Source organism: Lagopus leucura, unplaced genomic scaffold (assembly GCF_019238085.1).
Source record: "Lagopus leucura isolate 7727_CA_CO unplaced genomic scaffold, USGS_WTPT01 Super-Scaffold_100036, whole genome shotgun sequence".
Lineage (NCBI taxonomy): Eukaryota > Metazoa > Chordata > Aves > Galliformes > Phasianidae > Lagopus > Lagopus leucura.
In genome coordinates this window covers 258,045-284,652 of record NW_024962285.1, presented here as the reverse complement: position 1 = coordinate 284,652, position 26,608 = coordinate 258,045, and the positions used below count along the sequence as shown (strand labels likewise).

At 40.8% G+C, this 26,608-nt stretch overlaps 1 protein-coding gene across 1 annotated transcript in view; it reads right to left on the bottom strand.

Annotated features, from left to right (window-relative positions):
* The window catches only part of SVEP1 (sushi, von Willebrand factor type A, EGF and pentraxin domain containing 1), a 125,402-nt gene that overhangs the window by 20,676 nt on the left and 78,118 nt on the right, over window positions 1-26,608 (bottom strand). The window contains exons 25-41 of the mRNA XM_042882867.1: window positions 26,059-26,216; window positions 24,692-24,893; window positions 23,922-24,097; window positions 22,648-22,772; window positions 19,512-19,635; window positions 18,809-18,979; window positions 17,521-17,694; window positions 15,537-15,656; window positions 14,620-14,796; window positions 13,792-13,876; window positions 13,273-13,464; window positions 11,542-11,709; window positions 9,046-9,718; window positions 5,068-7,847; window positions 3,572-3,797; window positions 2,582-2,737; window positions 745-808 (exon numbers count right to left, since the gene is read on the bottom strand). Coding sequence (XP_042738801.1) covers window positions 745-808; window positions 2,582-2,737; window positions 3,572-3,797; window positions 5,068-7,847; window positions 9,046-9,718; window positions 11,542-11,709; window positions 13,273-13,464; window positions 13,792-13,876; window positions 14,620-14,796; window positions 15,537-15,656; window positions 17,521-17,694; window positions 18,809-18,979; window positions 19,512-19,635; window positions 22,648-22,772; window positions 23,922-24,097; window positions 24,692-24,893; window positions 26,059-26,216 — 5,771 coding nt within the window. The remainder of the gene's footprint in view (window positions 1-744; window positions 809-2,581; window positions 2,738-3,571; window positions 3,798-5,067; window positions 7,848-9,045; window positions 9,719-11,541; window positions 11,710-13,272; window positions 13,465-13,791; window positions 13,877-14,619; window positions 14,797-15,536; window positions 15,657-17,520; window positions 17,695-18,808; window positions 18,980-19,511; window positions 19,636-22,647; window positions 22,773-23,921; window positions 24,098-24,691; window positions 24,894-26,058; window positions 26,217-26,608) is intronic.

The following is a 26,608-nucleotide window of genomic DNA, read 5'->3' as shown; positions in this document are numbered from 1 at the left end:
TGTAGACAACTTCTGTTTTGGCATTGCAGTCAGAGGGAATCAGCCATCTCACAGAATCTAAGTACCCTTGAAAACCAGTATCCATAGAATTACATCTGCAGCTGTTCGTAACTAAGGTGGTCACAGAACCTTGGAAATCCCAGAAACCATGATCTCAAAGTGGCACAACTGCTTAGATTTCAGACACCGCCCTTCCGAAACAGAGAATAATCTGCAACAAGACAGTTATTTCTTGTATCAATAATCTCATAAAGGAATACAGCCCTCCCAATTTGTTACTGATACTCTTTGTTCAAAGTTGCAGAAAAATTCTACTGTTCTCATCTTAGTTAAGCACGAAGTTAATGCAAAATATTGCTTTACATCATTAATAATTTTCCTTCGACTTATCAGAAGATGCACAAAGACAAAACAGCAGAAAGGATGTCAAAAGCTCCTTTGGGCACAGAGCCCTATGTCTGAAGTAAAGCATACAAAAGTGGAAGTATTCAACATCAGCTGCTGTGGAACTCGTTTGCCCAGCTTCCTTAGAGGCACAGGGGCACAGAGGTGGGAAGGTGTAGTGATTTCCTTCACGCTGTTACCTGTATACAGCAGTAATTCTGGACATCTCCCGGGGTGCAATCTGTGGTATTTACTAAAATGTTTTAGACATATGAAGACATCAGTTACAAAACACTGTGTTTTCTGGTTAAAACCACCCCTGACCACATTCATCAAGTGAGAAACTCATACGGAACATACTTCTGCATGTTGGCACTGAGCCACTCCAAAGCTTGTCTTCTTGGCAAGTCCGTTCTGTATCACCCTGTGAAACAGGAGACAATACTCAAAAAACAATTTCACATTTTTTCTCCCTTTAACTCTAATCCAGCAAGCCCAGTGAACTTTCCCTCCATGTGCAACCCACATAAACAGGGAGCTGAATGCTACAGCCCAAGCAGAGTGGGAAAGTGCAGATTATTGTTTGCAGACCAATTGCTTGAGGTCAGTTAGTCATTTCCCTTGTCTGTCTCCCTGGAGTACCACTGCTTTTGTCAGTTTTGCCATTCTTTGTCCCAGGAATGTGTTACCATGGCATGACTCCTTCCAGTACCCCCTTAGTGAAAATTAAACTTGCATTCTTTTCAACAACAATTCAAGCCTAAGGTTTGTAAACACACTACGCTGACTTTCATCATGTCCCAAGCACTCCTGCTTTAAATTTGGGAATAAATAATATTATTTCTTTCTCATGTGCATATTTTACTATTTTCTTATTTTAATCCAAAACTTGAAGAACATCCAAAATTCTCCCTTGAATTAATACGCTCTAATTACAAATCAAGCCCAATGAGAAGGGCAGCTGTCTGGAATAAGTGCTGTATGGCACTATATGGAGTGGGCTGAACTTTCTAGAGGAAAAATATAAAAACACAGGAGAACAAATTGACACTAGGTGGCAAAGCTGGTATATAAAGCATGGATCAATTTTTTACCATACAAAAGCTGGCCTCTTAACACCAAAAAACACATTTAACAGCAACTCTATCTATCTAAATATCTCAACCCTTCATCCCTAGTGTTATTACACATGGCAATACAATGCAAATGAGATTTGTTGTTACCTGTGCACTCTCTAAACTCTCCTTTTTATAAATACTGAGTGACCAAGTACATAAAGTTTACATCTATCATTGGTGTTACTGCAGTAGAAGTGTGACACTGGATTTTGCTTGTATACATGGAACATAGAAGGGAGAGACAGCCTTTGTCCTGAGGACCCCTTGCTGAGTGTCCTGTATACTGGCATCCCCTGGGGCTCATTATAGCCATGCTGTGCCTCAGAGACCAACTTATGAATTCACTGCAGCTTTTGAAAACACATGATGGAACTCTAAAGTGGTTAGCATGCATCCTGATAACTCGACATCAGAGGTGCTCCAGAACTCAGACAGAGGTAACAGTGCTCATAATAAAAACAACATGGAAGTGTTTCCACCTCCATGAGTGCATAAAGCTGCCATTAAACAAACTGCAGTCTGTCTCATAAAAAGGAAAGAAAAAAAGAAATAATTTCTACACCATCTAGCAATATCACAGAACTGAGGGCAGTAGCATTTCTCACGAGCTTTGACTTTTGAACTCACAGTACTTGGAATGGTGTGAAATTAAGGGAAGAATATGATCTGAGATCAGAGAGCTAGTACAAGAGCAACATGTGAGAAATCAATTCTTCTGTGACTTAAGACCAGAAGTATGTATCATTGCTCACAGAAATAATAAAAAAAAAATTAAGTAATATGATTTCAGAAGGCTGAAATAATCTTCACTTAAAAAGTAATGCTAAAAGGTATTCGTTGAATACATATCCTTGAGCAGGATGTTTGTACTTCCTTCAGTTATTTCATTAACACACTGAAAGAATACCCACAGACAGACTGGGAGCATTCTATATACAGTAATAAAAGCAGATACTGAACTTCTGTAGCAGCCAAGGGTATGCACTAATGCTGAGCAGGCATAATATATTCTCTGTCATCACATAAGAACAGGAAAAGACAACTAAAAGTTTAGAGTGCCAGGGAATGAGTTTGCTTACTTGTAATTCGTAGCCAGAATCACATTTATGAAGAACCACATCTTTATAATTGAATTTGGTGCCAACCACAAATCCATGCTCTGGAGATTCTGGGATCCCACATGACACAGGAATGCAAATGTCATCAGAAAACTCTGGCATCCAAATGCCACTTTCCTGAAAAATAAGCGTGATAAAAAAAAGTGTGAAGCATCATTCTGCATGCTAAATTTGTACTTAAATGAAAATGTAGAGAAGTCATAGCAGAAACATCCAATAGCTGTGGGCTTACAGACGTGGTTAATGTAATGCTATCTGTGAAATCCTTAACAAAACTCAGCAATGTAAGTAACATTTCTAGAGAGTCAACAAAGGCTGGAATTTAGCTTTGAAAGGAGTGCTTAGCTTGGACAGCAAGGGAAGAACAAAGTATTAATGGAGAAAGAACTTTGAAAAGCAAGTTCCTTTGTACAAGGTCACCCAACAGCTCATAGAACACAACACAAGAAAAATGAGAACTGCCCAGTTCCATGTTCTGTACTTTTCTCCTGCCTGAAAATTTAATATCATGACTAAGTGCTTCAGCTGCCCACCCCTGTCCTCTGAAGGCAGCCTGTTACCTGAACAGAAAATCATCAAGCACATTTAACCCCTACTTCAATTGATCTTTGTAAGGGCAAAATAAGAGCAGTCCTTCTCTAGCAAGAAGTACTAATCCTGTGAGAAGTACCTGATCTAATCTCTGAAGTGTGATAAAATGAATGCTTTTAAAAGGACAGCCTTAGTTTTTGACAAAAGAATAAAATGTCAATTACCAGTTCTGAAAATCTACATGAAGAAAACTGTTAATTGTTCCTACTGGAGAACAAGAAGGCATACCACATTTTGCAGGACATGTTTTACACTTTTTTTTGTCGTGCGCATTTAAAAGCCAAAAGCTAACTAGGCAAAAAAGAGGACTCCTGAATTTGAAAGAGCCCGCAAAATAAAACAGTGCAGATAACAGTATACCTTGCATGTGGATGTGCTTGCTCCCACCAGAGTGTAGCCTTCTACACATGACAAAGTGATGTTTGTGCTCACAGTGAAGTTGTCCCCATGTACTATGACATGGGTGATATTTCCTGGGAGAGAACACTTTCTGGGGCAACAGGAAATACTTTGAGGAGACCACTGTCCATCTTCCTGACAAGTGCATACATCCACCTCTGTCACCATTGTGTAACCCTCCAGGCATCTGCAACAAGAGCATGAACATCTGACCACAAAGATACATCTAGGGATGAACTGATCTGCTCATTACAAAGACAATCATTTCTCAGCATGAGCTGTTCATAAGCACACCCTGCTAGAATCGTGCTTATATCAAAAGTATTCAGTTGTCATAGCCAGAAGTTTCAGACTTCAACTGCTTCCTGTCGCTGCAGCACCACAAGGGAAAATGAGTTAGTGAGTTTAGTGCTTTGAGAATATTCAGTGCTTCAGTGCAGATCCTGTACTGCCCTTTCCTTTGCAAGGAGGGCTTTTGGTTAAATAATGATAGAATGACAAGACCTCTTACAGCTTCTCAATTGCCAATTGCTGAATACCCGATCTGCAACTTCCAGCAATTCTAAAGCTGATCTTACTTTCTTTCAAGGACAAACCAAGCCTTAGGCTTACCCTATGTTGCTTGCTTAGAAATTCAAGGCTGATTTGTTCTGTGCCACATGGTGCTTCACTAAGATCAAATCAACTGGCCTGCAGGATCTGGCCAGCAGTGGATTTACTTGTAAGCAAACAAACACATCCCCTTCACCTTGTTAAAAATGTAGGGGAATGACTGGTTCTGCTAGATTCACCTACACGCTACCCTCACAGGTCTGTCCTCTACCATTTATTGCTTTTACTTCCAAAACAACATATACCTTTCTGCCAAGGAATTGCTTAGGTTGGAAAAGACCTTAAAGATCATCAAGTCCAACCACAACTTGAAGTTCTTATTAGAGAATGAGATTTGCAGTGTGCACATTCCAAGAAACGAACAGAAATCCCTTTTTCTTGTCTGTGAAAAAGAGTGTGCATCAGAAGCACTTATTGACAGTGCAGTGTTGCCGTGTATTAGATGAGATTACAGGGGATAAGCCTCTCTGTATTGTTACAACATGAAACTGAAGCAGGAAGAATTAGTAAATGGGGTGCCAAAAAGGGCATTTTGTGCCTTGCTGACTGTTCGTGCTACCTGCTAGAAAAACTACACCTGCAGAACAGTGTTTCAGAGGAGAGGAAGAAGGCTCCAGGGTAGAAGAAATACCTTGCTGAAATACTCTGCTGGAGTTTTCTCTGTGGTCCAAGTAATATTTTGCATGTGCATGGAGATGTGGGCTTTGTCTATTCACACAGTGATAAAGCATACACTTTATTCCAGGTCCTCTAAAAACTTTGACTAACTGAGGGTGCATAAGCTTTCCATCTTCATTCTTTAACAGAATGCTTTTACAGAAATATCACAGCAACAGTGTTCTTACCTGTACTGGACCTTGCTCCCATAGGTATGAGTGCTCCCAAGAACCTCTGCATTTGGGACAGAAGGTGGTGGGCCACAGCTTAGCAGCTCACAGCTTGGATATGGCTTTTTCCAGACACCTGTCTCCACACAAGTTAGTTCTGGACTCCCCCGCATGACAAAACCTGTCAAGCAGGTATATATGACAGTGTTCTCATCTGCAGAGCTGCTCCCGTTGATGAATGTGTTGGGGATGATGGGTGGGGAGCCACAGGAAATCTGCCCGCAGCGAGGAAACCCAGCACTCCACCTGCCAGCTGTCTCACAGGTGATTTCAGAAGGCCCTAGCAGTTTGAAGCCCTCCAGGCATTGAAGCTGGACACTTTTCCCACAGCTAAAATCTTCACCAAGAACGACCCCATTCTGAACCTGTGGTGCAGGACACTTGCAGGGGAGGCAAGATGGAAGGCTTCCACTCCAGGAGCCATTGGACAAGCACTGCCGTAAAGGATTACCATGCAGCTCATAGCCAGGAAAGCACACATACTGTGCATATTCCCCATAGGTAAAGTCTGAGCCATTCAGAAAGCCATGGGAGATGTCTTCAGGAGGTCCACAAATGACTGGCTCACAGTGTGGAGCTTCTGAATCCCAGTTACCGTCACTTTGACAGGTAAGTGTGGACACTCCTTGCAGATTATATCCTTCATTGCACTGATACTGCACTTCTTTCCTAAATCCAAAATCTGAGCCACTCATTCTCCCGTTGGGAAGAGGCAGTGGCACAGGGCAGGTCACAGCTTTGCAAACTGGAGTAATTCCACTCCAGCTTCCATTTGTAAGGCAGACTCTACTTCTGTCCCCATCTAACACAAAACCTTCATTGCAGCTATACTCTATATGCTTCTGGAATGTGTATTCCTCCCCAGTCACCTGACCATTCTCCAAAACCATTGGTGGGCTGCAGGAAGCAGGGACGCAAATTGGTTCACTACCATCCCACTTCTGGTTCTCGAGACATCTCCTCTCTGTGGGGCCATTTAACTGGTAGCCAGGATCACATTCATAGTAGACAACACTCCCATAAGTGTAGTTTTCTCCTCTTACATTCCCATTCATAAGCTGTGTAGGTGAGCTGCATGTTATCGCTTTGCATTGTGGAGCAGTGTTACTCCACTGCCGATTCTGTAAACACAGTCGTGTGTCAGAGCCAATAAGAGTGAACCCCTGCTTACAGGTATACTGCACCATGCTACCAGGAGTGTTCTCAGTAAAGTGTAAAAATCCATTATCTGGTGGTGACAGCAAGGTGCACTCGATTGAAACGCAGGAGGGGGCAGTGCCATTCCAGGCACCATCTTCTTGGCAAGCTAGAACAGGATTTCCCATGAGCTCATAGCCAGAGTAACACGTGTATAAAATAATAGTTCCAAATAAGAAAGTGGTCAGCTGCATTGCACTGCTCTCCTTTGAAGAACTTTTGAAGTTCTTCAAATTGCCACCCAGTAATGTACGTGAAAGGGAGGGGCTCTCTGTCACACTCTCTGTGTTGGAATACTTTTCCCAATGTCTAACCTGCATGTACTCCCCAAAGTCAATGTGAGGAGGCAGGCCACAGTCTGTTGGGAGGCATGTAGGAGTGGAGCTGGACCAGCCTGATTCTTCACAGGTCTGCATGGCAAGGCCAGACAACTGGAAGCCTGGCACACAGCTGTAAATAACCATGGCCCCGTAGCTATAATCTGCACCCTCCACAAAACCATTCTCAATAGGCTGAGGGGGCTGGCAATTTATGGCTTTGCAGGAGGGAACATCTGTACTCCACTCTCCTGTCTCCAGACAGCTTAGTGTTTCCTCTCCTTGGAGCTGGAAACCTCTGTCACAGGAATACTTAACTGTCTGCCCATAATGGAAGTTTGTGAATGAGTATCTGCCATTGAGGATCTTCTTTGGCCGTGGGCATTCAATAGGTTTGCAAACTGGTCTTCCTCCAAGCCACTGCCCATCTTCTCCGCAGAGAATAGTTGTGTTCCCCACCAATTCAAAACCTGGTTTACATGTATAGAGGGCTGTGCTGAGGAAGGTGAGGCCCTGCACATCAACAATGCCATTCTGAATTTCTTCTGGCTGGGGGCACTCCACAGGAATACACTCTGGCAGTGGCAAGCTCCATGAGCCATCAGCCTGGCATCTGATAGTTGGCTCACCCTTCAGTAAAAACCCATCTACGCAGATGTACTTCACAGTGCTACCAAAATAAAGGGATGAAGTCAAGGTGTCACTGAAGGGGACATATGGAGGCGCAGGACACTGTACAACTTTGCAGAAGGGAAAGGAATCATTCCACTGTTGAGAGGGCAGACATTTCAGTACAGAGGAGCCATGCAAGACATAACCTTCTTTGCAGGAGAACTGTACAACACCAACTTGATAAGTCACTTCCCTCAAAACCAGCTGATTTTCTGCCAAGGGTGGTTCTGGACATTTTGTTGGCACACATTTTGGGCTTTGCTTTTTGTTCCATTTCCCAGACTTCTGACACGTCCAAGAAACATCTCCAATCAGCTCATAGCCCTCTTCACAGAAAAACTCAACTTTGGAACCTGTATCAAAGGTTTCTCCCTTGGAGTAGCCATGCTGGATGGGTGGTGGTTTTCCACAGCTGAGGGGAACACAGCGAGGAGGTGATTCACTGTACCACTGTCGATTGGCTTGGCAAATAAATACTGAGCTCCCAACCAGATGGTAGCCGGACTCGCACTGATAATCTGCCTGATTTTCAAAGAAGTGCCCAGTTGTTTCCTGTAAAAAAGATAAGACAAGGACATATCTGTAATGAAGATGTAAGACTGGGGCAGTGGGTGTCTGACGGCATTATTTTTGTTCTCTTGATCTAGCTTTTAGCTGAATTCCAGACAGCAGACTAGGCTGTCTGCAAATAAATGAATAAGAGATACAGCAAGTCTTTCCTCAAATGGTGCACTCTGCTATCAGGAAATCTGAAAGCACCATCAAAAAGAGAAGAAAAAATTAAAGGTTTAGAGAGCAAATCTAGAAAATATTTCCTTCTGCATTCTCCTGACCAGTGAGACCAAAAGAAACGTAATCTGAAAGACAGAAATATATTGAGAAAAGCTGCCAGGAAATGGATTAGTGTAGCTACAGTTCTTTAGCTTACATGTGTATCCAAGGCTGGCGTCTTGAGATGTACTACTACTAGGGGACTTTTGTAAGGGTCCCACATGTAGTTGCAGAGTTTTCAGCAGGCAGCAGAGAAGTCTATCAAAGTTGCAGAGTTATTAAAAAATGGCTTTAATGGGAATGAACACCTAGGGGAGTAAACCTGCCTAAGGAAGACACGACCAAACTATATGCAATAATTAGAAATGTGTATGTGTGGAAGTCCAAACAGAAATTTTTGCTATTACTGCTAGTTCAAATGGGAATTGGAATGCAAAAAAAAAAACAATTCTTATCAAATGTACACTCCCATGTGGCTAGACTTAAAGAAAGAGGATAAATGTTCAGGTGAAAAATGCTGAAGAAATTCAAAGCTAAATTTTACAATAATGTTTCTGATCTTCCTTACCACAGTATTACCCTTAGAACAACACAGATTAAAGAGGTGTTACAGCTCTGGGCTTCCACAAGATTTTTAACTTTGGGCATTGTTGCAAAGCAATTTGATAGGCAAAGGACAACTTCTGACCTCAGCAAGGAAATATGCTAGCATCTGAAGCACACAGAGAAATTATCCCACACTTATTAATCTAATTCAAAGCAGATTCTTTTTCACAGCAGTAAAAAGAGTAAGGCTTATTAACTGGCAGTAGTACTTTATACATCTCCAGATGGAGTGACTGGGAAAGTCACTCATAAACAAGCGAAGACTGAGATCTTGAGGAAATCAATTGAATTCTTTGAGAAAAAAACAGCATCAGTTATGAAGATGTATTCAACTTGTGATGCCATTAGGCAGATGAGAAAAAAGATTTTTTACCTTAATAAAGCCATTCTCAAGTTGGGGTGGTTCTCCACACGACACTGGGTGGCACGTGGGCAAACTGCCACTCCAGCTGCCAGTGGCTTCACAGGTACGCTTCTTTTCCCCCTTGATGTAGAACCCTTTGTTGCAGCTGTATGCCACCACTGCTCCAAAGCTGTAGTTGGTCCCACTGGCATAGCCATTGCCAATGCTGGGAGGTTCTCCACAGCGAACTGGAATGCACTGGATGCTCAATGGAGAAGGATTCCAGATGCCTCCTCTAAGGCACTCAATCTTGGCTGAAGTATTTAAAACAAAGCCTTCCATGCACTTGAAGCTCACAATGGAGCCAGCTGGAAACCTGGCTTTACTGATGGACTCCAGGATGCTGTATGAGACAGTGGATGGCTTTTCACAGAAATCAGCTACGCAGTAAGGCATCTTCTTGCCCTCTGGAGGCACCCACTTCCCTTCCGCATTGCAAAGCAGCTGAGAGTTATCAGCCAGGCTGTAGCCATCTGAGCAGAAGTAATAAGCTATATCGCCATAGAGGCGGTGGCCGTTCTCTGGCGATGCATTTTCCACATGGGGGGGTTCATCACAGGACACTGCCAGGCACTGCTGGTGGCTCACACTCCACTCGCCACTAGCTAAGCACTCTATGGTTGCAGGACCAACTAAAGTGTAACTGCGGATAAGAAATCATATAGGAAGTCAATCAAACATTGTTAAATGTCACCTACAGTTTCTTAAGCCCCCATAATATAGTTTGTTAGCACTCCAGAAGACAAATAGGATGCTTTACAACAGCTACCACCAACTTCAAATGAAAGACGGCAAAGCCAAGCTCATCCATGGGTGAGATGTCACGATAACAAATACCCTAGAACACCCTGAGCAGAATAAACTCTCTTATCTGTCTATCTGATTACTGCTCCCGAACCTCCTGAAACTTTCCTACTGCCAGTGAACAAATACCGCACTGGGACAGGCTATCCACTCCTCAAGGAAACTAACCCACCCAGAAATTATTCCCATTTAGCAGAACTGAAGGCAGACGGAGATGAAAAGCCCCAAAAAAGACTTCTGGTTTCCTGTATTAGCTGCATCAATCTATTTTCACACTTGCAAACAATGAGAAGCTCCTTAGCGATCCATCTAGAAAAGGTGTTGCATGTAATGATTTTGTAAGATCTTAAAACTGCACTGTAAAAAGCAATATAGAAGCAAGTATTTTTAATACTGTAATTTACAATGAAGTTCTGCAGTGTGATTACTCTTAGTGCAGTTACATTTCTTTACTCTGTATCTGGGATGCAGTAACAGGCATTATTCCATACTGCCTGTCAATCTGCTCAAGCTGCTGCTGTTTAAACGTGTACATGTTAACTGTGATATCTCTGCTCAGTTTTAAATTCTGTCGTGTCACTTACAAAAAGCAAATAAACAATACCTATTGGAAGGGTCCCAATAACTTTTTCCAGCTGCAGGCTGGAAACCAGTTGTTCAGATTTTGATAGCAACTTCTGTGAAAGTGCTTTGCCTTGTTTGTAGGGTTTGTTCTCAGAAAAAGAGTCTATTATGTGCTAAAGTTTATTATTATTGATTTTATTAATTGCCACTTAGTTAGCAGTGACCCTCCTTAAATGCTCTTGTCCTATGCCATTAGAAATACTTGCATACAAAAAAAGCAGCAGCTTTTTGAATCTTCATGCAATCAAAAAAAAACCCAGGAAACTTTATTTCAATGTCGTTACAAATAATATTGCAAAGCTAGTTTAAAAACAATATGCTGGTGTATTAATCTGCCTTTTTGTCATCAACAAGAAGCACAAAATCCTCCAAATCACTTAGATCCAGACCTTGTGAAAGTTCCTCATCTGTGCTCTGTCTTTTGGACAGAGTACTTTCAAAAAGTTCGAAAGGACTGCTTATGAGCTGTGAAGATATACATGTGCATAGCCTCTTCTAGTATCTCAGGCCAGCATTACATTCATGCTACACCATCAAAATGGAGACATGAAATTTGTTCTGAACGGTCACTACACTGCACAGATGGAAATCAAAGAAAATAATGCACCTCAATAAACAGTTTTAAGTAACCAGAGTTTAGAACACCAGAACACTTGCGTTACTTCTCAAAACAAAACAGTGCTCTTTTAAGTGTGATGAGACAGTGAATTCTTTTTGGTCACAGCCTTGAGTTTACCAGAGAAGTACTAGGTCTAAGAAACTCATCTTTCCTACTCTCTGAATCCTCTCCATTCTTCTCTTTCAAGATATATTCAGTCGTGCAGCTGACTGCTTTGGGAAATGCCTTGGTGTCCCACACTAACCTGACAGCCCACAGCCTCCATCATATTTAATTCTCAGGGAAGCAAGACAGAAGCAGTGACAAAGTAATTCATGAACAGTTATAAAGGACTTGTGAAGCAGCAGAGAAAAAAGCTGTATGGCCTGCAACAGTTTCACTTGTCCTGAATATCAGTCCCATAGTACTAAACTACATACCCTTCTTTGCACGTGTAAGAGACCGTGCTTCCAAAAGTAAAGTTATTTCCTTCTATCACTGCATCTTTGATGGCAGGAGGAGATCCACAAGAGACAATGCTGCAAGCTGGAGGTGTGCTGTTCCAGTTCCCTGAAGATGCACAGACAAGTACAGCAGGACCCTGAAGGCTAAGATACAAAAATCATTATTAAGGCTGCTGCTTCAGGCTGTGTGAACAGAGCATGAGGTGTTTTCCTTCTGATTTCCTGGCCCCAGTCAAGGGGACTTTGACTTCAGCAGAGTTCAAGTCTCTCACCTTCTATTCAAGAAAATACAATGTTGATGCTATCTAACTACTTTTCAAAATGCTTTGACAAGAAAGCTGTTGGAATTATTTTGGGACCCCAATGTACTTTGCACACACACACTAAATTCTGCTGTAGTTTCGATCATTTTTGAGCAATAAAGGGTCATGGGGTGTTTAAACAATTATTTAAGGTTAAAGCACCTTTCATAAGAAGAGAGGGAACTGGGCTTGTTCATCCAGGAGAAGAGAAGGCTGTGGAGATACCTCACTGCAGCCTCCCAGTACTTAAAAAGAGGGCTTATCAGCAAGAAAGAGACTGATATTTTACATAGTGATGGGACAGGAGAGAATACTTTTAAACTAAAAGAGAAGAGATTTAGGTTAGACGTTAGGTGGAAATTTTTCACTCTGGCACAGCTGCCCAGAGAAGCTATGAGTGCACCATCCCTGGGGGCATTCAAGGCCCTGGGCAGCCTGATCTGGTAGGTGGCAGCGCTGCCCACAACAGAGAGGTTGGAGCTGGGTGGGTTTTAAGGTTCATTCCAAGCCATTCTGGGATTGTGTGATTTCTGTTTCTCTAATGATCAAGTTGTATACCATCAACACTCTGGCTATCTTGAGACTGCCAAGCACTCCCTGGACTAAGACCTGATCCACTCAGGTATTTAAACCACTATATTTACTCAGAAAACTGAGTGAATGGATTAAACATTTAGCAGATGAGCGTACCTCACATACCTGCCTGCATCTGGACAGGGAAATGCTTGCAGCAGGAAAAAGCAAAAAAATAATCAGACCTAGAGGTCCATATGAGGCCACTTTTTGTCATCTGCTAGATAGAAGCAAATATCAGGGACAGGCAGTAACTTGCAATTAACACCATATCCTTGAATACAATATGACTGTATTCATTTGCAATTGCAGTTTATTAGAAATGTGCTTACAATGTCTTTGATTACAAACGTAAAACAGAATAGAAGACTAAAATAAACAACTACTGCAGAGCTTTTGAGGAGTAAATGAACAACAGAAGATTATTTCACTAAAGGCACTTTAAAACTATACCAAACATAATACTGCATATGTTCCAAAGCCTATTAGGTGAATGATTATCTTTAAACACAAATGAGAACCTCCAAAAATAATGAATACTGATTTCCAAATATTCAAGATATGTATTTGAGCTTAATGGTAAAATGAAAGTGTTGCATACATGCAAACGTAAACATGTGTGGCAGAATCTGAACGATCTAGACATAATTCAGCATGAAAAGCAGGAGCTACTTCTGAGCTTTATAGAAGTCTTAAATTTTCTTTTAGTATTTTAACTTTCTGAGCAATCATCCCAGCCTTGTCTATTTCAGATGTAAGGAGATCTTTCAGCAATTTTTTAAATTTGGAAGCATGCTGCCAAAATCTGTCTCAAAAATATTCCAGCATTTACCTGTATCCATTGTTACAACTGTATGATACAGATGAAAGGTAGGTTGTGCCAGTGAGTGTGTATTTTCCATTGCTAATATCCTGTGGGCTAGGACATGTCACCATTTCACAGGAGGGGGGAGGATGGTTCCAAACACCACTAGCAAGGCACATAATTTCCTTTTCACCCACAATGCTGTAACCATCTTTGCACCTGTATGAGAAAAAAAAGAGTTGCTATTAAACACAGAGCCTTTTATGAACTCTTATGGCCTCTAATTGGCCACCCCTTTCCTGCCTTCATTGCTCATTTACCCTCATTTACCAGCTTTCTCATCATGGCACAGAAAATTAGTATGCAAGTAAACATTCAGCTTTGCTAGTGAACAGTCACAGTTATAACCAAGTATCTTTTGTTTACTTAAAACGCAGCTCACTCCTCTCCATGTATTTTCAACACTTTCTGAATTCTGACATGCTCTTTCTGATTTGCTGCTATATGCTCATTAACAACATGGGACATCAAACATTAAATTCCTACCTGTATGTCACCTTACTGCGGTATGTAAAATTTGAGCCCCAAATGGCACTGTTCTCTGGAATAATGGGACGTCCACAGGATACAGCTTTAAAAAGATAGGATCGCAAGAGAAGTTGATGCAACACAAATTAAAAAAACAAAACCAGAATATTTATTTTCACTAAATAGGTTCGAAGAGATCTAAATGCCCTAGAGAAACTGGGTTTTTGGATAAGCTGTAGCTGACGCTTAAGGCTCTTTATTTCTATTCAACTTATGGAGAGATTTGACTAACTGGAAATAGGTAGCTGAACTGTTCCACATACCGTACACTTTACCATCCACAGAACTTCATCCCCACCTCCTCCTAAGGACAAAATCTTTTTTTTCCTTCACCACCCCTTCCTTTTACTGTTGCTTCACCTCAGTTCTGGTTTTCTAGATCAGTTTTCATAATTGTGCCATGTATGTCTGTATGCACCAGCCTGTTGCTTCTTACACTGAAACACTGTTAATACTTTTTAAGACATTATTTTCCCACAAGTTGCTTGAAAACAGGAGGCTATTTTTAAAGCTTACATTAAGAAAAAGGTAATGAGATGAGCCTACACCTTTGATACTTTGGAGGATCTGCAGAAGCATTCCACTGTGAATATGCAAACTGTCAGTAACTTTAGTTGGCACTTACATCTCTTAAGACAATAGAAACTTCAATCTTGTGATTTAAGACTGCTAGAAAAAAAATTTCATTAGGTGTCATGGTCTCTGAAGTCTCTAAGCTACTACTCTTCCCCCTTTCATCTCTACACTGACGCACATTACAATCAACAGTCACTCCATGAACTACACCTTCACAATACGGTATTGAGTGGCTCCACTCTCCAGACTCCATGCATGTAAGTTTAGTCACTCCAGTCAGCTGAAACCCTTCTTCACAAGAAAAAGTTACTTGACTGCCAACACTGTACATGTCCCCATACATATGGCCATTTGCTGGATTTCCCGGATTTCGGCACTTCACTGGTTCTGAGGAAGAAGAAAGAAAACTATTAATGACATCACTAAGTATGAGGTTTAATGAAAAGTTTTAGGAGATATTCCTGGGAAATTTCCAAAGGTGAGAAAGCAGAACACATGGAAAGCACCCACAATCCAAATCCAAGCTTGCTGGCTTTTCCCTGTTCTCTCTGTTAAGTGACAGAAACTGAAGGCTCATGCAAGTAAGCTAATCTTGATAAAGTACTCTGAGTGTAAGCATTCTGGCTGTTTGCATTCACTGTCAGAATCAAATAAATCTAGCGGTCATTTATCCCTCCATGAGAGAAAGCTCACTCCTGTGTGTTCAGTCCTCAACCTGAAATCAGATCAATCAGTCAGCTTTTATTCCAGCCTATGCCACTGTGTTGTCATCTTTACTCAAAGCCACCTTACTTAATGTTTCCACAGACAACTCAACCCCTATTCAAATGCCTAAATGCAAATATTTCTTTACAGCTCTATTCCAAAAATCGGCACACGCTGCCATCCCCAGCATATGTACTGCATGTGCAAGAGGGCATGTGTCTTGTAACAGAATCCAAATGACAATTTTACCAATAATGGAGACACTTAATCACAGCCTTGTTCAGGCCAAAGTGATTAGATGCACAGAGCATGCTTCTCTTGTACCTCTCTACAATCAGTTATTGGCAGCTGTCTTCCACAGCTGAAGACAGTGGCCTATAGAGAATTTTGGAAGACAAGCATGATGTTTTTCTTTCCCATACCTGCACATTTTTTACCATCTCCTATGTAAGGTGGAATGCAGGTGCAAACATAGGATCCATTTGTATTGAGACAGGATGCATGCTCATCACAGTCTGATCCAACAGCACATTCATCAACATCTACAAAAATGAAACATAGTAATAAAGATGTCTTTAGGATGGTATTTGTAATACACATTTGCTTCAAATTTCTGTTTCACTGTCAAAAAGAGTTGCTTTAGTTAGCATAATTAAAAATTGCTTAATTCAGTCACAATTTTGATGCTTCATTATAATTAAACAGTGCCTAGAAATGCCAATTGATAATTTATGCTACATGTCACGTGGTACTGTACAGTAAAAAAATCCCTGAGCCCAAATTACTTCATATGAGATTTCAAATCCTGACTGAATAGAAGTGTTCGTGGTGAAACAATGGGTCATAAATTGCAAGAGACGAATTTCAAAATATCTCATTGAAAAATAGTGGTGACAGAGATTATTCCTCCTGTTAAGTCAGAGCACTATGAGATAGAACAGTTCTTCATTTCAAAATCCTTCTACAAGATAGATGTCGACCTTTGCCCACTTTGAGGCAAGAAAAAGTAATACAGTTAAAAAAACAAGATCTGAATCAATGCATTAACTCCTCACTGCTGAAGGAGTCTTGCCAGCATGAAAGATTCCAACAGCGCTGTGAAAAGAAAGGGAGTCTCTTTCTGACAGGCAGGATGAAAATGGTTCACTAAAATCAAAGCTGTTGCCAATTACACAAGCATCAGGAGAATGCAAAATACCACCACAGCAGAGCTGGAATGATTGCTCCTCCTGTAGTTTCTTTCAAGACAAGAAAGACTGGAAGGACAGTTGAGTCATGTGTAACAGAGCAAAAGAATATCCTAGAGCATAGGTGTATGGCTTATGTGTCAGGCTTTGTTAGTGCCTGCCTTAAGAGTGAGTAAGAAAGGTAAAGGATGGTCCAGGGTTTTAATTTAATTTTTACTCTTTTCATTTTCCACACCTTTTCTTCAATCTAGAAGGTGAAGTACAGGGAATTTCCTTTCCCAGATCATTCTTCCTACTGCAGAGATGCTGAACTATGTGGACAGTCATGCAACATTTACTCTGAGTCTGGTCATGTTTATATGCCTTTGATTAAAGAGAGGAACATCAGACTGGATGGTCTGTTTGGAGGTTCTTAGAGTCCCAAAGGACTAAATGCTTTAAAACAAGATGGATCCTGCTCCAAAGAGAATTTTGGCAGGACTAGAAGGCTGTTCACTTGACTTTTGCTCTTTTTTACTGAAAAAAAAACCCCACATCTACGTTTTGTAGCTGCATGTTTGGACAAAACAACCAGTCAAATCAAACATAAACACTGCCAGGTTATCATCCTGCAACCCATATTAGACATGAGTGAAGCAGCAGCAATTTGAGTACAGCCTGCCAGTGTATTCCAGTGGGGATCTGCTGTAGACATGGCCTTTCAAGAAGATATGTTTAAGTCCTGTGTATGCAGCAGAGTGCTGGTCTCTCACCTTTCAGCCCCTAAATTTACACCTGGTACACCAGACCCAGCTGACTAGGAAGGAAGTTAAGATATGGCAACTATATGAGCTGTGTCCATTCTCAGCCTGTTCAGTGCTGCAGCTGCTTGCTGACAGACATGCTGAGGAGCAGGGAAATGCACAGTTCAGTAGCAGAGAATGCAAGGATTCCAAGACTAGAATCTGAAAGTAGAGAGGCTGGGAGTGTAATGCAGGCTTACCAGGTATGGAGTATAGGGTTTGGGACTTACAACAGGATTGAGAAAGAAAGGTACCCGACTGGAGGCCTGGCTTGAAACAGTGTTGAGCACATGATTGCAAAAATGTGAGTATTTTGGAATGTGATTTCTGAGATTCTGCCTAGCTTTCACAATTTCAGAATGAAATCACACCCAAACCCAAGAGCACAGAAGTCCAAGATGGCTAGTCCATACAGCAGTATGTATGGCATGTCTCACCAAGGCACGATGGCGAAATGCTGCTCCAGCTCCCATTGTCCTTGCAGAACATCTCAAAGTCACCCAGCAAATAGTAGCCACTGTTGCACTGATAGGTAATGGTGCTGCCAGCAAAGAAGTCCTCAGCAGCATAACCACCATTCTCTAAAGGTGGAGGCACTCCACAGCTGATTCCTGCAACGAAAAGAAGGGACAGATATTAGCAGAGCAAACACAAACTGACTTCAGAATGATTTCACGTGGGCCCAGAATTTTTCTGAAGTAGCGACCGAGTACAGGTAAAGAAGAGTCTTACTTTGTGGGTACTTGTCAGAGAATTTCCAGCTCCTGACATTCTGCTAGCTTTGGAGGAGAAATATGTGACTAAGATCTCAGTAGATGTCTTTTTGTTCCCCTGATAATCAGCGACCTTTAATGGGCTTTAGGAAAAAAGGAAAACTAAGTTTGTATGTATGTTCCTGTTCTTTCCCTTTACTGAAAAACAAGCTCAATACTACTGTGATTGAACAGTGCAAAATCAGCAGATTACTGCAAGGTCACAGTACTAAACTGAGATCACAGTGAGACTGGAGCTCCTGACATATATATAACCCTTAGCATCTCTTTGACTGCCAGTAAAAAAATCTCTCCAGATCCAAGCTGATTTATCACCAAACCTGTGATTAGTTTTGAGATGAAGCATTAACTTACTTCTGGAGCTAATTTACTGTACTATTGAGAAGAGAAATACTGTCAGCTCCACCGTATGCAACTACAGTCCCATGTGCAGTCATAGCAGAGCAGATAAAAAAAAGGAGAAGGTAGGAGTATGTATGCAGCCTAGTTTCCTAGAAAAAATTCCAAAAGTGTCTTCTAGAAATGTCTTCTAAGTCCTGGCAGAAGTATTTGTTGTCTTTAAAAGAAACTACTCTAGAATACACTAACACAAAGGATTTTATTTCAAACTAAACATTCTCAGTGACACTTGAAACTCACAGACTCAACTATTTCCTGTGCATCTCCCACATTCCTGGTGCAAGGGGAAGGAAAGCTCAGAATATCTGCTGATCCAAATGGACTCATCTCTGCCACAGTCATTAGAAACTGACTAAAAAAGTGTCAGAATCAGATCACAGTGTACTTCCTGCCCAGTAAAACTTGAGTTTAACTTCAAGCACATTTGTATATGCTGTAACATGGATGGATTCAACCACATCATAGTTACAGGGATAAAGAGACCATAAATAGCATTAGGGCCCAAATAGAAGCCTAGGTTTCCTAATCCTGCCAGCCCACTGAGACAACTCACTTTCACAGCGTGGAAAGGGTCGCGTCCACTGTCCCATGTTAAGGCAGTGCTGAACAGAGTTTCCCACTATCTGGAAGCCTGGGTCACAGGAAAGGCTGACTTTTGACCCTGGCTTTAAATCAGATGAAGAGGCACGCAGATGTGGTACAGATCCTTGCAAAGATGGACAATCTGTGGACAAAATGCATGCATACAGTAAGAGATATATATATTTATGTGCTGTCAGGAATACATTTCTTAACTGACTGCTTGATCCTGTGTAAGTTTATCCAGAAGAAAGATTGAGAAGTATTATGCTAAGCTACATCCTACTTGGATTCAAATAGTTTTGAGAATCATCAAAATACAACACAAGGAAAAGAATATGTAGGAAAAGAGGTGAGAAGACAGAAGGTATTTTAATAATGTGCAATTACTTTTATAAGAAAAGACAAAGAAAACCTCCTTCTGACCAATTACCATTTTCACTCTTTCTCATCTCAATTCAGGAAGTAATAAATCTTTGTCAGAGATTCCAATGAACTTTTGTTACAAAACTGTGGAATTTGAGGAATGAAGGACTGAATGTTCCAACTGTTAAGTTATCAAAATAATTTATTCAAGGTTTGTAGGACACAGGCTGCAAACTAGCATATTTAACCTCATAACATAAGTCTTACAACATTGTCCAGAAAAAAAGGGTTCTAGAAAACAAAGCTCTAACCAGCACAAAATACACTCTTGTAATCTATCTTCACTCTTCCCACAACTCCTGGAAGGAAATCTGGCCAGGCTAGCACATTTCCTTTTTGGAGTTCTTCTGGACAGGATGTAGCCAGAGATTTTACCTATGGATTTAAAACAGTTGATTAGGTGATGTTTAAGGAACACGTGAAAGAAGAATATTATGAAAGAAAAATCTTCCATGTCAGCATGCAATATTAGAACTAGTCATTGAATGAGTCATGTTATTCTCTCCTAGCACAAGAATTAATTGTTATTCTGTACTTATGAGCCAGCTAGTGTGGATAGGCATGTGCAGAGGTAATATCTAAAGGAGTACTTGTCATGCAAGCAAAATATAAGAAATTATTCCTTAAGAAAGTGCCAGTCAAAAACATGGGCTTTGAATTCACTCTGCATTATTTTTGCTCACTGTAAATCCAAGAGAAAAAAGGAAAGATAGTTCCAGAGTGCGACTGGGATTAAATTGCATTATTGCCACACAACTATCCACTACCTTTCTCCCTACCAGGGCAGAAGTAATAATATGTTAGCCACAGAACTGCTGAAAAAAACCCATACAAGCCCTGAGGAGGTCAAATATGCAGTAGAAGGATAATGAAGGATTTCCTGTTCTTTTAAGATATTAAAGAGTGAAGATCTGAAAAGATGATTATTCAATTAAGAGAGCATGTTAGTAATTAGGCTACTGAGACTACTTCCTATTCCTTGTCTCTGCTGTGCTGCTGGGTTATTCCAGTACTTCTCCATCAGTGAGAAACAAATGTTTTCTTTGGCACCATGAAAAAATGATTTAACAAGAGCCAAGATGAGCAGCCCATTGGCCTGGGTACATGTCAGCACTGCCACCTAACCCACAGGCGTAGTTTCAGGGCACAGCCAGCCCTGAAACCCCAGGTGTGCCCAGTTCCCAGTCAGCAGCTGGATTAACTGCCTTTGTCAGAAGGCCTGCTGGCTTCTGTCCAGTCTTGAGAGGATGAAACAGTGTATTATACTGCTTGTTTTTGTGAGAAGGGAAGGTGTGTCACGAACCTCATACTGAATTTTTCTCACATTACTCCTGCCCTGAACTCCAGTCAGTTCTTCTGACTGGAGAAGACTGGAGAAGACTGTTACCTGGACTATTAGAACAAAGCCCATTTCAAGTATCTCACTTCAACAGTCTGCACTGATGGAAACAGCTAAGGACAAGGGCTGCAAAGCATCCGCCAGGAATTTGCAGTAAGATTTTTCCAGTGTGGACCAGCCCTTCAAAGTCATATGGAGGAGAATGCTGGACAGGAAGGAACCCCAATCATATGAAGATACATAAAGATATTTCTGCTGCTATTCAGCAACAAAAGAATGAGTCCATGCAAAATAAAAGTGCATGCAGATAAGCAACTAAAGCATACAAAGAAAAATCTTAAAGAACAGATTTAGCCTTTCTGTTATTCACAGCACAACATATCCATGTCACCCCACTTTCCTATATGGCAAAGAATAAGACAGTAAGACTTGCTGAATAGCTCTAGCTGGCTAGTGCCAAACTGGTTATAGCAGAGATAATGGTAGTGATCTAGTATCACAAGTTTTATAACGAATGAGGTAAAAACTTTAAAGGAAGATTATTTGGCTTAATTCCCAGTCAAGTTTCACATCTTTTCAGATAGTAATACAGATATTACTACAAATGACGGGCAGGACTTTCTTCTTCATTATATTTACACTGCATTTGAAGTAAATTTGAATTTTATCCACCCTGTCAATAGCACTGAAGAGTGGTGGACACTGAGAAAGACTCAAAAAATCCCACTTAAACTCTTCACCAGCATGTCTTGTATAATCATACATATACTCATTAGCTTCCTAACTGCTAAGTGCAAAAAACCCTGAAGATATGACTTGTCAGTGCATTACCTGGAGATCTCAAAGGCCAAGAATAGCAGCAGATTAGTTCTGAACACAGCAGAAAGCAATAGTAGTAAAGAAAAGGACCAAGAAACAGTGAAGCATAGATTTGGCTTAACTTCTTTTTTGTTTCATGCTCATTTCATTATTTTGGATCATTATTTTGGATCATGGGCACAACAGAGTGATAAACCATCAAATAATGGTACAACTGTTAAAATTACATCAAGAGAAGAGCCCCTTTCCCCTCTATGACTTTGAATTTAGTCTTTGATACTCAAGTGTTACCAAGTGATTCATAATTTCTGTTTGACCTTTAGGTACCAAACACCACTAACTCACCATAACAGAGATAACAGTATCCCTTCTGTGTGAACAGGTCGACAGCCAGAAAATCAAGAGAGCAATTATCCCCATGCATCAGTACTTAATATATCACAGTGAACATACCACAGTGAAAGAGCAGCTACAAACTGAAGAATTGTGAGGTTTTGCAGTTAGATTTCAAGAAAAAGTATTCACTTCATGGATAACCAAGCACTGAAACTTGTTCCTCTTAGAGTCTATGAGATCGCTGCTCTTGGAGACATATTTTGATCCACTGTGATTTTTTAACTCTGTGGAAGTTTAGTGCCAAATCTACATTTTGGTGCCTGAGTAAATGCAGCCTAATATTCAGTCCTACTGATCACATAGACTTTTCCTGGGACTACAAAGCTCAAAGATTTTTCACTGCATCTAATGCATGAACTGAAATTATGATGCCTCCCATGTTAAATTTAATGTGGCTTTATATAGCAGGATGAAGGAACTGGAACTGATAAAACAAGTTCTGATATCATTGAATGTGTATGTTTGGTGGCCCTGCTAGGCAGGGGGGTTGGAACTACATGATCCTTGGGGTCCCTTCCAACCCGGGTGATTCTGTGATTCTGTGATTCTGTGATCATTTCACTGGGTTTTCTCTCTCTGCCAACAGGTTGCTTGCTTTTGTAAACGGCTTCTCCTTCAAAGCAACTTAGTGCAGAAAAGCTCAGTCAAAACAGAAAGTTACTTCAGTGTTGTTTTTACTCTACCTATTCTTAAAGGTGCCCTACTTGCTTCTCTAAGCTTATTACACTAAGACAGAACTTCATCAGATCCCAGAGACCGGATCCTTGAACGCTTTTTCAAAGATCCATCCTGTGCTTTGATGATTATGCCCAAACACTGCAATAAGGTCTCACCTGCTGTGGAGACAGGACATGGTCCCAGATATTGAGCTGACTTATGGAACCAACAAAAGATTCAGCTGGATTGAATCCCTCTCCTTTCTGATCTTGCTCTTGTCCCAGCACAAGTGCACCACCACCTAATCTCGGAGAAGATTAGAACAGGGACAGGAAACAATATCTTAAAGCAGCAATCCCCACAGGAAGAATGAACAGTAAAGCAAAATTTTGCTACCCCATATTATTAGCACTTTTACAGTGTTGGCTCTAGGACACAGTTTCTAGCCAGCACTTACTGTGAGATATATTACAGTGCAATGCAAAACACAGTTTTGAGCAGGAGGGGCATATTTCACTGTGCCAGTTTGCACTTCCTGCTTTCAGGAAAACTTAGATTAAATTTGAATCCAAACCCTGAGAAGCACACAGATTATTAGAACAGAATCAACATTCCAGCATGCTACGTAAATTAAATTTTCTCACATAGATTATATGGATGTGCATTATGTAAGCCACAGCAGAGTGCAGACCAAAGAGTAATGGAGCGTACAAGTTTTGGGTCTTACCTCTGGAGATACCTATGTTACTGGAAAGTAGATGGAAAAGCACAGGGTGCACAGACTAACATGCTGCTTTTTTTTTTTTTTTTTCTTTTTCTTTTTCTTTTTTCTTTTGGCATGGGAGCTTTTCAAAAGTTTGTAAATCCTGAAGGTAGTGGTATGAAAACACTAGCAAAACCAAATCTCTGCAGCAGTTTAACGTCAAGCCATTCATAGCAATTAGATGCCAAAGTAATTCCTTCTCCATTCTTCTGATATTACCAGAAAGACTACTGACCACAGAAAATAATGACATAGCAAAATCCATCTTGATAGAATGGAATGCAAACATAGCTTTAGGAAGACATCGGAGAGTAACAAACAGTAGAAGGATAATCTGATGAACTTTCAGCACAGATTTCTACAGGAAATGTCAGTATACTTAAGGTTCTTGAGTGGGAAACATATTCTCTCAAAGCCATTCCAAAAGCTGCTCAACATGGGCTCCTTTGTGGACTAAATTGTGCCAGCCTCAAAAGAAGCTGTCTACTTCAGCACAGAAATGTGTACTTGGTCTTCAGTAAGACTGAAAGAACAATCTCAATGAACAAGAAGTGCAAAGGAGATCCTTGCCTAAATGTTGGAAACATGCTAAAACACGAAGATTATCATTTCTTTGCAGGTACAGAAAATTCTGCAGGAAAAACAAAAATTAGGCAACAGCTCTGAGGTAACACAAACAAAGCATACCAGGGATTTTTGAGCCAACAGAGAGCCCGCTGCCTCCATCAGATAGCTTCCCATCAATGTACACTCTCCATGCCCCATCCATGCATGTCCATGTGACCGCAATGTGATGCCAATTACCATCATTCACTGAAGGACAGTCTGTGATTCTCTCTTTTCCATTTACGTACAGAACCCAACTGCGTAGAAGGAAGATGAAAGCAGACTCAATTGCATGCAGCAACTTGAAGAACATGGCCAGTCCCACACGACTCAAAGAAATGCTATTTGCTAAATGCATCTGCGTCATACAAGAAATCTCTCCAGAAGTATTTGTACCTCCTAAGAGAACTACTATGATATGCATATTTCACTGAAATATGTAATGTGTTCCTGTACTAAAACATGTTGATTCAAGTTTTGGCTGCACGGTGCTTTCCTAAAGTTTTCACTCGGATCCTCTTTTGCCTTTGGCATCACATCCTGAGTGCTAAGCTTCGATTTTTTACAATCGCTGTTTCAAGGTGTCATTTAAATAATGTAAAATTAGTTCCGGACAAAAAAATTCTGCTTCTTAAACTTCGCTATTTTCTTGTCATTACTCTTATACTTAGCAAGAAACGGAGGAAACAAAACAGTGAATAAACAAAACAGTGGGGCAACTCCAGGTAAAGTTTGCATGCAGTTTTCCTATCCCAAAAAAGGCAAAGCTGAGATTAAAGTCTATGCTGGCTATGTTTTCTTTATCAATTCAAGACATGTTGAAAGCTAAGAAAAGCAGAATAGTGGTTTACCCATTGTAGTCGGTCAGAAGAAATGCATTATCACTTCCATTTTCCACTGCATAAGAAATAGGAGTTCCGTAGTTGGTGGTGTCAGTGGATTTCATCCAGAATGTACATGTGATGTCACCAAGCGATGGAAGAATGCCATCAAGCATAACGTACCCATAGATACCAGAGACTTCAAAATCAAGATTGAAACCAGAGGACTGTTCTGCAACAAAGACAAAGAGTTTTCAGAGCTACATCCCAGAAAACCCAGGAACAGTACTGAATGGATTCCAGTCAAATGTAAGAAAATGGAACAGAACCCATCTACAAAAACTATTCCCTTGTTTATAAGAGCGAAAAAGAACGTACAACAGTCAAGCATCAGCCAGCATACAGCGCTTTCTTTTACAACTGAAAATGCAGCTGATAATCTAACAAAGAATGAACAAGGACCTTGCACAGCACTGGGTACTCTTTTCAGTCTCCTAACAATGAACTGACAGAGCCATTTGCCATCCTACAACCCAAAAAGGTGTGATCAGCCTGTGCCATTTCACGCACAATGCATGAAATGCATTTTATGCACAGGGGTCAATATACAAAAAGCAGCAAATGAACAAAAAGTGTTTTTTTTTTCTCCTGAACTGCAATACACTGCACTGGTGTAGAATGCTCCTGCGCTGTACATAAAGCAGAGTGGCATCCATTATCAGAATATTACATGCAAATGTACCATCTGGAGCTCTCCTGAAAGCTAGGTGTTACTTAACTCAGATACGGAACGTGGTCTAAAAGACCTGTATGTTCTCTGCTATCTTTGCAATATCGACATGATTTCTCAACTGCTGTTAAAAGATTCACCAACTACTAGTAAAACAGTACGACTTTCATGATTTGGCTAAAAGACAAACAGAGTTGAGTGTCATGGTTATGTGGTGTAACTCCACCATTACTTTGGGAATTGCATCGAATGTGATACAATTTAGCTGACTGCAGGAAAGTTGATACCCTTCGTGCTTTGCAAGCTGAGACTACTGGGCCCTCATCACTACCTCTATAATGCAAAGTCCTGCAAGAAACTGAAGAAAAACAAAGAGCTAATTAACTCAAATACACAGAGTACATACAAATTTCACTTGATAGACATAAAGGGTCTTAAAATTATACCTGAACTTTAGAAAAGAAATGCATGCAGATATGAGTTAGCACATACGGTGTTACTTGTTTGCAATTATATGCATTAATGCTGCAGTCACAGAAGCTTCACTCAGCCTTTCTGAGTTCTACCATCTGCTTTCTGAGGAAGTGGTATGCAATCAGCTCAGCAAGTGCAAATTCTACCCAGAGATTCAGTCAAGCCACCTTTTCTGACACTTATTCCTGTATACCTGTTTCACACCTGCTGCCTGTAAAGCCAGGAGGACATTTACAAACGTACGAGTTCAGGGCATCCACACAGGTGGCATGGTTTAAGCAGGGGCTGGAGGCACAGTCATTGATGTTCACTTCACAGTTGAGTCCTGTGTACCCTGTCACACACAGACACCTATGGAGGAAAAGAGAACACACTTTAAATGTAGTTGCTGTAAAAAAATTCCAGCCATAAGACCAGGACATCAGATCTGCAAATAGAGAGGCCATATGCTGAAAAATGAGCAGAATGTATACTACACAGTAAATGCAGTTTTATTTTGTTCGTTCATTTTAAGTTTGCTTGCATGCTATCAGCTGATAGGGCTGCAGCATTTTAGTTCTTAACAGGGATAATATGATATTTAAATCCAATGTCTACATTTCTTCCATGAAACCAAGAGACTTTATTGTTGGATTCCTATGAGTGAAGCATACCTTCTCAAGTCTAGAGAATTACAGAACAGAGGTACCTGACCTTGCAGGAAGAGAAGTACTCTGAGGAAAAACAAGATATCCAAAAAACCC